Here is a 14,657-nt window from a genome sequence, read left to right on the forward strand (position 1 = left end):
AGGCTTGGGCTGGAAGTTGGGAACCTGGGGCTGAGGCTTGGGCTGGAAGTCGGGAACCTGGGGCTGAGGCCTGGCCTGGAAGCAAGATGAGGAGCTGGAGACAGAGAGAAGAGAGAGGAAATAGGGTTAGGCACAGGAAAACAGGCAAGAAGAAGAAGACTGGATAAATGCAGGTGAAGTGGCTTGACGCATAGTAACACTGACTGAAGCAGAGGCTACAATCTAGCACGGTGGTAGTGGCAGAACTGGATATTTGTAGAGAGCTTGATAACAGTGATGAGGTGCAGCTGGTGTGGCTCTCTGACTCAGGCACACCTGTCTCCACTTACACAATCACACACATACACACACGCACACACACACAAACACACACATAGGGAGAGAGAGGGAGAGTGGCAGCAGATTAGGGAGACACAGGATTATAACAGTGGCGAAGGAACATGTCATCCAGTCCAACGGTGTGCCTCATTGATGTGTTTTTAATCATTTTTAGACAAGAACGGAGGCCTACGGCACAGAGAAATAAGATATATTAGGCTTTGGATACACACACAGTACTTGTAAGTAGATCAATTTATTGTTGGTTTTGGCTTTGCACATGAGATCTGTTAACAGAAAAATATAGAAAATCGCCACCCTTATCCTTTAAAATGTCAGAAAATGGTGAAAAATGTCCCTTTATATTTACCAACTTAGCATTGTAGATCCACTAGTGTTATAGAAGAGCCATATAATATAATTATCCTAAAACATTCCTACAAAGACCTGTAATATAGCTGTAGTGAGTTTATAGTGACCTTTTACTGCTTTATGGTATTTTTATGGTGTCTCTTATGCAGTAACCTATACAATCGTTCTACTACTGAGTTTGTAATGACTTTATAGCTACTTTATACTCTTTTAACTACCACCTGGATTATGATGAGAGACCAATAACTGCTTTTTTAGTGTTTTTACCTTATATTCTAATAATATTCCTATAATTACCCTATAATATTCCTTCTAGTTCAGGGAATTTTATAATGTGTTTACATAAGATAGTCCAGCAAGGATGTCAAGTGAAAAAAAAGTGTGTAAAAATATCAAGGATGAACATACTGACACACATGCACAAACACACAAATACACACACACACACACACACACACACACACACACACACACACTGACGCGCGCGCACAGGCACACACGCACGCGCACAAGGAGCTGCATCTGCTGTGCTGAAAAGCCACAGCTTTGACTACAGGGCGCCCTGGAGATAATTGGTGTCCTTGGAGTTGAATAAGCTCATTCTAAAACACCTCAGGCCCGGGCTGTCCTGGTGTGTGACTGTCTATTGAATAATTGATTCAGCGAGGGAGGGGGCGGTTACTATCAGATCTGAGCATAATGACTTTATATAATTAGCACGCAGCATTGAAAAAAACCCATTTGACTGTGGGATTTTTTTTTTTTTTTTTTGCATAGAGAGAGAGAGAGAGAGAGAGGGAGAGAGAGAGTGAGAGAGAGAGAGAGATAGGCTCAGTCAGAGGAGGAGAGCTCATTTGAGAGGAGCAGCCGCAGCCTCTACACACACAGAAATGCTTATGCACTGACATCAGCTAAGATAAGGCTCAGGCACTCTTGGTTTTGAGGACACCTCTCCTGCCGGCAAGGTGATACCCGGGGCCGGACACGTTGTTTTCCCTCCATCCGCGGGCTATTTTTACGCTTCAGACACTGAAAAAGGGGGACTCTCTGGCTGTTTCTCTTCGTGGACAATGAGGAGCGGAGCTGAAGTTTTTGAGAGACTCCGCGTTGTTACTGTAATTTAGTGTCAAACCGTCTCTTTGTACATTTGTATTGCTGTACACAGTGTTATCTTGCACGCAGGAGAAGATCGGCTGGCATTTCTCCTGTAGTTGGATTGTTGTCGTTTACCAGAAGGATGGTGCTGGACAAGGAGGAGAGTGAGTACAGAAAGCTGAGATACATTTTCTGTCTGCTGTTTGCACTGATATGAATGCATATTTCCTTATTTTTACTTATTATAAAAGAAGGAAGAAGAAAAACATTTTTAGGAAGGATTGTAAGCAACAAAATTAAACATTGCAGACAGTTTGACAATTAAAACAATGACCAGTTAACTCCAGTGAAATACTTTCATGAAGATTAAGGATGAGGTTGACTATTTTCCAGTCCTCCATAACAGAAAACCACTGAACTTGAAGTCTATCTGTGCACCTAATAATGACTTTACAGTTGCTTTAGGTATTTAAATATTTGTAGTATTTGCTGCATTTAAAGTGACATAATTGGTTATTAAAAAAAAAGATCACTGTAATTTGCTGACATTTATTGTAGTGTCTGTGACATTCAGCAATGAATTTATAGTGATTAAATGTTTCTTTGTAGCATTTTGTGTCTCTTGAGTTGCTTGGATTTCATTTTTATTGCTTCTATGTTATTTCAATATTTTTGTGACTTCATTTGTCAATCACAAAGGCGTTCTTTTCTTCCCACAAATTAAACCCCAGCTGTCTCTCTGTCCGTCCTTGTCGTTGATTTCTACCTGTTGGACTGTTTTCTGCCAGGTGTGTCTCTCGTGTCCCTCCAGTCCAGAGAGAAGCCGAGAGGCTGTGCCGGCTGCAACGGGAAGATCCGGGACCGCTTTATGCTGCAGGCGTTGGACAGGTACTGGCATGAGGATTGTCTGAAGTGTGCCTGCTGTGACTGCCGCCTGGGCCGGGTGGGCTCCACCCTCTACACCCGGGCCAACCTCATCCTCTGCCGCAGGGACTACTTGAGGTAACGGCTGCCACAGGTGGATAGGGACTGTCAGAGGGGAAAGATAAACATTCACATTACATTTATTTATAAAGGGTTTGGCATCCTTGATACAAACAGAGAGCTGTTGTTGTAATTAGAGGTCAAGTGCAGAATTTTTTGTATGTTGAAGAAACAAAAGATTAAAAGAGCGAGCATCCAAGTAAAATAATGATAATGGTTATCAGAGAAACAGGATTCCTATGGGAACAGAGACGTTTATTTGCTTGAAACTATCCAGGAATTTGAGTAGGCAAAGTCTGTGGGGTTGTGACTTCCCTGAGGACAGACGTGGGCATGAGATGCATCTTTCTTTCCTATCAAGGCTCATTAGTTTTGCCTGAAAAATGTACAAACACATTCCTGCATGTACCGTGACAATGCACAAAAAACAAACTCAGAAAATCAACACAAACAGCCAAATTGTACTTTACAGATCAACTCTTTTTACCCCAAACTTGACGACCCAGAAGTTGTGACACGTTCCTTACAAAACCCAGAACCCAGAGCCTTATTGGCCAACTGTGTTGACACATTCAAGGAATTTGACTTTCACTCCCAGTAGCTCTCAAAGAAGAGAACAAATTTACAGCGCAATAAACCCAATTACCTCAAGAAAAATAAAATATGAGTCCAAGCATGTTTTATCCTTGTTTGGCTGTTACTTGAATCTGTTTTGAGTCATCATGTTGGATGCTTAATGTCCTCTGTTGATACATACTTCTTCTGCCTTCCACTTCACATTAAAAATATTACATTCTTGTGAACTAGTTTGGAGGTAGAGAGAGTAAGGAGAGCTGTAGGCAACTCAAGAAAGCAACAGCCAACACTAAATCTACACAGTTTGGAATTAACAGGTTTTAATATAACAGAATAGTCAGACAGCTGACCCTTTAGTATGTTTCAAGTCTTTGTTGAGGGAATACAGTGTGAAGCCAGTACAGTGGATCACATCTTTAACTTTTTAATGATCACTTTTGTGCCAATTTTACTTACTTATCAGACAATAAACAGTTAAAAGCGGGAGGAATGAGAGGATAGAGCAACAGAGAAACAGATGTGAACATTTGGTAATGCAGAAATATGCAAAACCAAGATGAGAGGACTTCTCTGAGACACAGTTATACCAGGAGAGGAATTGTTCATTAAAATACACTTTTTTTTGCTTTCTTGCCAAGAGTTTGATATTTGGTTAGCTTAGCTTAGCATATAAAACTGGATAGGCCTACAGGGGGAAACAGCTAGCATGACTCTGTCCAAAGGTAACAAAATCAGCCTACCAGCACCTCTAAAGCTCAATAATTATTATAACTTGTTACAACAAAGGTGTGAAAACAACCATTTTAAGCTGTTTTATGAGGGGTTATGTGCTGGACTATCTCGTGACTGGCAGCAGTGTGCCGGGAGTTTGTTTAGAAGATAAATACCACTCTCAAATCTGTATGCTAAATATGTAGCTGTAGCCAGCTGCCGGTTAGCGTAGCTTAGCATAAAAACTGAAAATCCTGGCCCGGTCTAATGGCAATTTGCTGTTTTACGAGGAGTTATGTGTTATGTTATGCAAGACCAGTAACTTAAAGTCTCTACTCCCAGCCGTGAAATTGCCCGGCACATAACCCCTCGTAAAAGCAGCAAATTGTCGTTTTTACACCTTAGTTGTAACGAGATATAATGTTATAATTAGTGAGCTTTAGAGCTGCTGGTAGGCAGATTTTGTTACCTTAGAGCAGAACCAAAGGTGCTAGCTGTTTCCCCTTGTTTCCAGTCTTATATGTTGAGCTAAGCTAACTGGCTGTTGGCTCCAGCAACGTATTAAAAGGTATCGATCTTCTCATCTAACTCTTGGCAATGAAACAAGTAAGCATATTTCCCAAAATGTTAAACTATAGCTTTAACTGCATTGCTCCAAATCAAGGAAAAACCATACTGAAGTGTCTCCAAGCTTGTACTTTCTATGTAATAGTATAGGGAGTTTAGGTTGAAACACTTAACAGACTATAAAACACTTCAAATACTCGTTCTGAACTCTCCAGATAAAGATAAATGTTTAAGATTGCTTGAACTACTCGTTTTAAAATCCTCTTGAATGGTTATGACTGTGATGCACATTGAGTATATGAGTAAGTAGCCTATGTTGTAAATATACTTGGATTTTAAACAGGTTTCCACCTTTACAATCTTTTGACCATGAATCTTGATGACACCACTTCTAAACAGACTTAAACCTGGTTCAAACAGCTCCTCTGAGAGTTATATACCCTTGATTTTCCTGCCTGAAATAACGACGTCTGGTGTCAGGTCAGCAGGAGAACTCCTGATATCTCAGCCACATTGCTGAACTCATGTGTTAGTCTCATGTACAATCCAGCTGGATTTGGTTGGAGCTAAGTCTCTCATTAGCTGTGCTGCACTTAAGAGACCAAAACCCCTTTTGACAGTTAAATTGGCTAGATTGCCTCCTGTTTTCCTCATCATTGCGAGGGTGCAGACCAAAAGCCTTTGAAGAGCAGGATTAAAACCATGTGATTTCTTTTAATTGGACCATTAGTAGAGAATTAGCATTGAGCTTCGTACTCTCGTTAAGAAGGAAAAAAAACCCACCAGGTGCCTGCTCAGGACTCAGGCTCGTTAGATCAGAACATTCTGTTAATTAGGACTCGCTTTTGTTCCCGCGTTGGTCACTCGTTTGATGACGTTTTTCATTTGTCGACTGAAGCTCTGGGATACTCGCTTGATGCTTTTCTCCCTCCCTCTGCTGATGTCGTTTTTCATAACGGTTCCTCCCAAACCTCCTTTTCTATTTGGCCTCTAATGGAATATGGAAATCAGCAGCAGCCACTTATCTTCATGTGTGTCAGGCACTTAGGGAGCCGTTTTGTTCGTTGTTCTAGAGGTGAATGAGAGGTGAGGCAATCTGCAGCTGGTCAGCACTGAGTCACATAGCATTTAAAACAACACAGGGTTTGTTCTCAGGTAGTTTGAGGACACAGTTCAAATGTTGCCAGATGAATTGTTAGTTTCAGAGTGTAATAAATTGACTCTCAAGTACTTGCTTGTAAAGTCAGTGTAATGAGGAAAAACACACCCATTTGGTTTTTAAAGAAAGTGACATTTTCATATGAATTGTGACATTTTCATATCAGGGAATCTCTCCGTTTTGCTGCTGATATAATGCAGTGGTGATACAAGTTATATTAAGCTCATCAAAGCTTTTATATTTGATGTTCTGAACACTCAGTGGCTCCTGCAGTACGGCTCTCATGTGGCACAAATATTTCACAATAAATGAAGTGTTCTTACACAGCAACAGTAGTTTCTTAAAATAAATTAAAAAAAAGAAAAAGAAGTAACTCTGCCTTCATACCATGCTGGCAGAAAACAAAGAACATTGTTACAATGACATTAACACATTATTCAAGGATGGTTACCTGCACTGCTAAGCCTTTAATCACACCATATACACCAGTGGAGAAGAAGGCTAAATTAACTTTTTTTTTTTTATACTTTCATTGTGACCTTGCTCACATACCTTTTTTAACTCTTAAATTTGGATTCATTTATTTTTCTTAAATTAACTTTTTGTGGTAGTTATCAAGGAATGAAGAAGAAGGAGCAAATCAGGAGCTAACTGGTAATAAATAAATAGCTGATAAGTAGTTTACTCTGAATCTAGGACTATATAGTAGATTTTAAAAAGTTACTTGAGTACAGACTTACAGTACAGAATGATTAGTTTCAAGATATTTGTCAAACTACATACTAGTCGGTATGATGCACCGCTTCACTTGAGGGCACAAATATCGTAACAAATGCATAACAATAAATTAAGAAGTAGTTGGTTTTGTGCCACTCAATTTCTGATTCAAAGATATCCAGGAACTTATCATCCCATTTGATGTCTTTAAAGTTTCTTAAAGTCTGTTCTCAAGTAACTAATGCTGTATAGTCAATTTAGTCAGTTTGAGAAGAAACTTTGAGAACTGCATTTATAAGTTGTTACCAATAAATTATCCAGACTATATGTCTATAATTAGCTTATTGAGTATGTTTGCAACAATATTGGATTTTATTTACATTTCACTGCAGACAACTGTGGCTTTGCAGAAATGTTGATTAATGACCAGTTGGACGATTGACATAAAGTTCACAAGCAACTCTTTTTATGATTGATTAACTGTGTCATTTTTCAACCAAAAATGTCTAGTTTCATCTTCTGAGATGTCAGTATTTGCTGCTTTTTCTCTGTCATCTATGGTAGTAAACTGAGAAACTTCTTTCCTCTGTCTTCTGCTCATAATTACAACTAGAAAGCTGATTTGAATGTTTTGTCCCACTTGGCGGCACCTCTATAATATGATGTAAGCGCTGCATTATTAGGAGCAGAAACCACTATAGAAAATGTTCACCACTCTAAAACAGTGATTAAAGTAATTATTTGCATGAGCAACATCTGTGACACTCAGGCAGGGGCCCGTTGGACTAGTTTTTAGGCTTGTCCTCCCTTTATTTCAGGCTTTTTCCCTCTTTTAGCTCTTGGCTGAAATGTATCTAAGTGCGTCCAGACTACAGGTCTGCTTGTCGCCCTCCTTCTCTCTGCAGGCTCTTTGGGGTGACGGGGAACTGTGCAGCCTGCAGTAAGCTGATCCCTGCCTTTGAGATGGTGATGAGAGCCAGAGACAACGTCTACCATTTAGACTGCTTTGCCTGTCAGCTCTGCCGCCAGAGGTAAGATTAGGGGAGCAATTAGCCGGGGAGATCAAATTCAGTTGACTTATCTGGGAGGTGTACAAGTGCACTCTGGAAGGTGAACTCGATGGTCATTATGAGGGTATTACCAATGCATTGTAATCAGAATGTGATGAAATTTTTACCGCACAGCCTGAAAAAAAAACCTCAAGGGGTTAAAGACTTTGTATATCAGTTGGATAGTTAATCAGGCAGCAATCATACAAGATTAATTTTCTGATTACCATAGCAGTGTGTATGCTGAAAATATGCCTGAAATGCTCCTTTGGGACCTCATGATTCACTTCAGCTCATGCGAGACCCAAGACCCAGTTCCATATTTTTATTTCTCTCCGCAGATTTTGCGTGGGAGACAAGTTTTTCCTCAAGAACAACATGATCCTGTGCCAGCTGGACTATGAAGGAGGCCATCTTAACGGCAGCACTGAGAGGCAGCCTCAATAAGAGGTAATATTCTGATGACGATGAATTACAGTCCTCGACAGCCGTTCTGACAGTTGGAACTAAACCATGCGCTCAGATATCTGGAAGGTATACAAGTGAACTCAGAAGCTCATCCCAAATAAGACCATATGTAGACATGAGACTTCAAACCAGGGCCCCCTGACATTAGCAAGAAAATCCACGCTAAGATATGTTTCAGCATATTATCTTTGAAAATGTCTGCATTTAAAGACATTGAGCACAGATGCATAAACATGTCTTCAATTCTGAGGACAGTATAAGAAAATGGATTGCTGTCTGATAATTAAATAATAACTTAAAGTCTTTGAATATCTGTCATTTTAAGAAAGTTGAGAGCCAAATGTGTCAGTGTGTCCACCACCCTTTATAAAACGGCTGATTTATTTTTTGAACTCGTGTGTGTATTTGCCAAATCTTCAAACCAGATGCCTACAGTTTAAACTAATGTAAAGGTGCTGTTCATTAAACATGGCTTAAACCTATACTAGAGTAGGTATTAGTAAGACTTTTAATGCTCTAGAAATCTTTTTTTTATACTGACATGTAAAAAGAAACTGGTTGCTTACAATGAAAAACTCTCAAAGAATTATCAAACAATTCTGCAGCTCTACAGTACCTTTTAGCCTCTTTTAGCTCAGCACCAGCAGCAGGCAAACAAGCTCTGACGGCAGACCAAGTTAGCAACTAGCCGGTGAAGAAAATCAAACAGCAGCAAGAGGTCCAGATTTCTTTCAGGAGTCGGTGGAGAACAAAACGGAGCTGAAAGAAGATTGATTATTGGACTTGTATAAAGTGGACAGAAACACGACTCCAAATGAATGATAATGTTGTTCTGTGTCTCCTTGTCTGCAGGATGTGTAAATAGGTTTACCACCATGTTATCTGCTACAACTTAATGAGGTGATAATATGCCAGAGGTGTGTCAGCTTAAGAAGTTCTTCTGCCCCCTAATAGCCCAAAATTGATTAGTGCAGCTTTGAGAGTCATTGTAATAAGTCACAAGTTGCAGCTTATAGATCAAGGTGGATTGAACGAGAAATGCTGCTGAATGATAACATTTTTAGAGTTTCTGTAAATTAAAACAAAAAACCTGCATGATTTCCTGTGCAATTTTGCAACCCTCTAATGAGAAGTAATTCTGAAGGGCCTCAAATTAAGCTAAATGCTAAATCCTGTCATCCACAACAGCAGGTTGATCAATATGGTCAATTGTCACTATTTCACTCTAAAAAAGTCATACCAAATAATTTAGAATACACAATCATCCTATATTACAATATAAAGGAAGGGAATGTCTCTTCCCCACTGTTTGAGACATTGAACATGTGTCATAAACAATTGGGATCATTGGTAAGTTTAGTCACAGCTCATTCATGTGTCTGTCTGGCTGGTCGACTGAACGTGCTGCTGCTTTCCTCCACTCGCTGAATACAGTCAGTCCAGAGAGACACAACCACATGAGAGCACATTCACTGAGGAATATTGGCAACTGCTCAAAAAGTTACAAGATTTGTTGCTAGGCACTTAAAAAAAAAAACGCTTAAGGGGTCTTAAAGGTGCAGTGTGTAGGATTTAGTGGCATGTAGCAGTGAGGTTGCAGATTGCAACCAACTGACTCACCCTCCCCTTTTAAGTGTGTAAGAGAACCTATGATGACTGCAAAAGTCATGTGAAAGGCCCTCTCTAGAGCCGGTGATAGGTTTGTCTGTTCTGGGCTACTGTAGAAACATGGCGGTGCAACAAGGCGGGCTCTGTAGAAGAGGACCTGCTCCCTACGTAGATATAAAGGGCTCATTGTAAGGTAATGAAAACATGATTCTTATTTTCAGGTGATTATACACTAATTAAAATATACTTATGAATATTATATTCCATTTCTGCCAAGTCTGTTCCGCTAGATGCCAGAAAATTCTACACACTGCACCTTTAAAAGTCGCCAAATCCAGCAACGATGCTGGCTGTACTCAGGCACAGTGGTGCTTTCAGCTAAATGCTAACATGACAATGCTAACATGCTGATGTTTAGGGTATAATGTTTACCATGCTCACTATCTTAGTTTAGCATGTTAGCATACTTACTAATTAGCAATAAACAAAGTACAGGTGCGGCTGATGTCATTAGTTGTGTAGGTATTACAAGTGTAACCTTACTATACACACACTATACACTAGTTACTATACACAGTACATTTTTGAATTATTTAAGTTATTTAGGTTTACAATACTAATTTATGTTGCTTTACAGAATTTTTACAGAACTAACCTCTACAGAATTAAGTTTATTATTTTATACAATTGTTTCATCATCATTTACAATCACAAGCAGGCACAACAGTACAAAAGCACATACTCTTTTTACAGTGTCACCACATTTAACTTCATCACTTCAGTCAAAAACATATTTGTTCTTGTTACCTAGTTGATAGATTACATTTTCACTGAATTCCAGTCTTCCTCCATCATTGCTGTTGTAGTTTGAAAATGAGGAGAGTTGTGGATTTAAGCTTCAAGGGCAAAATCAAAATTGTGTTTTGAAAAGCTGCGAGTGAGGCTTCTCTCCAGAGAAATTTTGATTTATCTACATTACATCTTTTCCCCTCTCTTGTGCCTTTGGTTTACAGGAGTGTGGTGTATGCAGTGGCCACATGATTTTACTGTCATTGCAGTTTTCAAACAAGCATCAGTGGTGGTGAAGACAAACACCTTATTCTGTAACTGCAATGTCCTCTGTTACCTCTCACTGTCATTTGACACCACCAACGCGTGAGACTGCCTGCAGGTTTACACAGGTCTGTAGTCTAAATCCTGCAGGACCAGAGTGTTTCCTTTATTGAGCCTCTTGATGGGCGTGTGAGCAGTGGCTGGCTGTGGGGGCAGATGGGTCGGTTGAGTGAAGGTTGAAAGCAAGTGCAACAAATACCACAGAATCCACAATTATGAAGGTTTCAGAGTCTGCCCCGGTTCAAAAACATTCCCTAAAGCCACCAGCAGCCCAACCTACCATTATGATACTAACAGTAAAACTACAGTTCATAAAATACACAACACCGCACTGGACACTTGATGGACTCTGGAAGACTTTTTTCTTTGGTTGGTTTTAGGTCGTCCAGAGTTCACGTTGAAACAACTTTGAACTTTAGGGGATCATTTTCCTTTTTCAAAATCAAAAATATGATAAATTAGAGGACCAACGCAGGCGGTTTTAGTCCATTTTATTGTTAACTGAGGCGAGAAACGAGGTATCTTTAAAACATGTGCTGCATATTTAGTTTGGAGTGTGTTAAAATGGGAGGCTACTAGACATGTGGCTTCAAGTCTCTCTGTAATTTTGATAAAATGGCTACAGTGAAGGATGTTTGGCTTCCAAATGCTGTAATTCTTTATAACTGTTTCCCAAGACCTAAATAGATTTGTTGATGTTGGATTTTTTGGAGATTTATTTCAACATTTGACAAAGACTTTACATAAATATGACCACTGGACCACAGCTTTTTAAACTATATATATATTTTTCTTGGTGTTCGCCCTGCCTGAATCATATATTTGCTTATCTGACATGCTGTCCATTCCAAACCTGGATAACACGTCAGATAAATTTAATGAAGTGAAATTTAATGCCACATTAGACAAGAGGCATTTTACTTTTTGATCACATAAAACTCCTACAGAAGATAGCGTTTTGGGAACTTTCTGTCAATGCCAGTTAATTAATCTTGAACTCTTAATATTGTCCACAGGTCAATTTACTTAAAAGACCAGTGTTGGAAGAAGTACTCAGACTTAAATACTTTACTTAAATAAAAGTATCAATACCACAATGTAAAAATACTTAATTACAAGTACATTTCAATTCATACTTAATTCAAAGTATATAAGTATTATCAGCTAAATTTACTGAAAATACTACAGGAAAATTTGGCTGTGAGTGACATACTAAATAAATTTAACAAAGTACATTATTAATACTGATGAGTAAATGAATAAACAGCATTTTAGTGTTGTAGCTGCTTGAGGTGGAGATCACTGCTTTGTGAGGGTCATGAGATAGGTTGGGTAGGAAAGAAGAAAAAACAGTTCTGCTACATAAACTTGGAATAATTTTTCAGAACTTTTCTTTAATCTTTGCACTTTGTGAAATATTGAAGAGTCTTCACTCTTTGGGCCTCAAACAGTTATTTATTTGAAACCATGTGAGGGGAAAATGTCTCTTTGGTGTAACTGAAAACAACACAGACACATCTGAAACATGACAAAGAGACACAAATACACACTGCACTGATTTATTTATAAAGGGCCACAAGCCACAAAGTTTGGGAACCACCAGTTTAATCTTTAACAATTCAGTATAATTTATAAGTTGTTATTTTATGTAAAATTTTAATCTGAAAAGTAACTAAAGCTGTTAAAAAAATGTAGTGCAGTTTCCCTCTGAAATGTGGTGGAATAGAAATATAAAGTAGCATAAAATGAAAATACTCAAGAAAAGTACAAGTACCTTAAAATTGCACTTAAATGCAGTACTTGAGTAAATGTACTTTTTTACATTGCACTGCTGTAAAAGACAAGAACAGGATGAAATAATAGCAGTAGTATGCTCATTTTATCATTTGTTGATAAGTAAGAAGGAAGATTTGGTCTGAGAAGGAAGTGGTGCTGACTACGGGTCCCTTAAGAGACCAATTCTTAACTAATAATAAAGGTGAAAAAATATCAGTTCACTGATACATTAAGTAGAAGAGATGTTTTTCTGACTTACTGTGTCAGACATTTTGTTTGGGGTTTACAAGGCATCAGAAAAAATGTGAGCACATTATTATCTATGCCTTATAAAAAATCTGTGCCAAGGCACACAGTGTGTATAACTCGAGGGATTTAAGGCTTCTTGGTTCACATAAAGAGTTTAATTCCTCAAAGAGATTATCAAAGTTTGGAGAATGTGGTTTACTTTCACATAAAGTCAGTCTTGGATTATTAGTGAAGCTGGCATCTAGCATTATTCTCTATTTTTCTTTTTAAAAACACAAAAACTAACAATGTTTGTCTCTAAATACTTGATTACTTGACTTCCCTTCCCTGTCAGCCCTGAACAACAAACAAACAAACAAAAAAACAAGTCACAAATATATGTAGTTTCCTGATATATTTGTGAATTTCCTAAATCAGCTGGAGAAAGTGGTTTTTAGCAAACTTTACTCAAACGGGAGTAAATAGTGCATTTATTGGGGGCTATTTTTAGTGGTGGATTAATACACATTGGTGCTCTAGTGAATATTTACAGCAGCAGGATGGTGAATTTGGGATTGAGTCAAAATAAACTACAGTGTATGTGTTCATGGTAATGAAGGAAGATGTCACCCAGTGCAACGGTGTGTCTCACTAATTTGTTTTTGATAGTTTGTGGGTAAAAAAATATGACACAGAAGAATAAAATGCAATATATCAGAATTTGTATATTTGTTTTAAGGATTAATTCATAGTTTGTTTTAAAAATACAGAATATCACAAGACTTATCCATCATATTTTCAGTATCGTATTTAATTTGGCTTTGAAATATTGATTAAAATTTGGATTTATTGCATTTTTCCAAAAGATGAGAAAACAAAATAAAAATTTACAGTGAGACTTAACCGGTAGCCAATAACAACCATTTAATCATAATGCAAAACCACAATTTATTACATGACATATCACTTTTCTGTTATTATACCACAATTAGTGGCTATATAGGGCTGATCATATGTTTTTATTGAACCCCCAAAACCTCACAAAGCACACCGAGTGACCTGGAGCTGCTGCATATTTTCTTTCTCTCTCTCTGCAGATGAGGAACAAGACGACTGTGAGCCAGTTGGACTATGAAAGAAGTAACTCACAGCAGCGCAGTCCTCATCAGCTTCCTGTTTCAGACTGAACCAGCATGTGTGGAAAAAACAACACGGATGGGACACATTTCCAGCAGCTTATGTTTGAACTCTTTAACGTGGAGCTGCGCGGTTAACTGACATTTCTGATCAGATGGACAAGAGGTGAACCAGGATGGACTGAAACTACCAGGAGGATATTGTCTAAAAGACGGAGCACTTAATGTGGACTGTGACGAAACATAGAGCAACAAGTGTTTGCAAATAACCCGTAGAGTCTGTTCACCAAACTTGAAATATTAGATGGATGGAGTGAAGCCAATCAAGCCACGCAAATCATCAACCAAGTCATCCATCAAAGAGAAAAATACTAAGTTGTCTTTATAACCTTCCCTGTGATTGTCAAATTGTTCTGGCAGTCGTCGAGCTCTCTTTTGTGGTGAACTCCACCCATCTGGCATGCAGGAAGCCCCAAAACAAACTGAAACATCTTTTCAAATATTATGTGGCTCAGTTCAACAACTGAGGAGGATCAACTTGATCTCTTCGTCTCTCGACTCTGAAGACAGAACAGAACGGTGTTGGACTTCAAACCCGCTGTAGTTGTGTTTTTACTCTGATACCAAGCTGTTTTTTTTTCTTGAATGAATAAACTGAATATTAATTTCAGTCAGTGTGATAATTATTTATGTCTCTGTGCTCAGATTATGTAAATCTCAACATTTCATTTCATAAAAGAAAAGAAGGCTTAGTTACTGTCAAGCTACTGTACATGATCA

At 38.5% G+C, this 14,657-nt stretch overlaps 1 protein-coding gene across 3 annotated transcripts; it reads left to right on the top strand.

The window, feature by feature from the left end:
• Positions 1 to 374: 374 nt before the first annotated feature.
• Positions 375 to 14,547, top strand: LOC121898004 (rhombotin-1-like). 3 transcript variants are annotated; one of them, XM_042412846.1, is made up of 6 exons: positions 375 to 560; positions 1,856 to 1,949; positions 2,574 to 2,787; positions 7,405 to 7,530; positions 7,890 to 7,998; positions 13,839 to 14,547. In XM_042412846.1, exons 2-5 carry the CDS (start codon positions 1,928 to 1,930, stop codon positions 7,993 to 7,995), a joined length of 468 nt encoding a protein of 155 aa, XP_042268780.1. In that variant the 5' UTR covers positions 375 to 560; positions 1,856 to 1,927; the 3' UTR covers positions 7,996 to 7,998; positions 13,839 to 14,547. The 3 variants fall into 3 exon arrangements, with proteins under 3 accessions (XP_042268780.1, XP_042268779.1, XP_042268781.1); XM_042412845.1 differs by having other exon boundaries at positions 1,873 to 1,949; XM_042412847.1 differs by lacking the exon at positions 375 to 560 and adding an exon at positions 1,533 to 1,655 and having other exon boundaries at positions 1,873 to 1,949.
• The last annotated feature ends 110 nt before the right edge of the window (positions 14,548 to 14,657 follow it).

The sequence above is a fragment of the Thunnus maccoyii genome, chromosome 5 (genome assembly GCF_910596095.1).
Source record: "Thunnus maccoyii chromosome 5, fThuMac1.1, whole genome shotgun sequence".
NCBI lineage: Eukaryota > Metazoa > Chordata > Actinopteri > Scombriformes > Scombridae > Thunnus > Thunnus maccoyii.

Coding starts and splice junctions, on each gene's coding strand:
- LOC121898004 (XM_042412846.1), top strand. CDS start 1,928: ATGGTGCTGGACAAGGAGGAGA. Junction 1,950..2,573: donor GGTGCTGGACAAGGAGGAGA/GTGAGTACAGAA, acceptor GTTTTCTGCCAG/GTGTGTCTCTCGTGTCCCTC. Junction 2,788..7,404: donor TGCCGCAGGGACTACTTGAG/GTAACGGCTGCC, acceptor TTCTCTCTGCAG/GCTCTTTGGGGTGACGGGGA.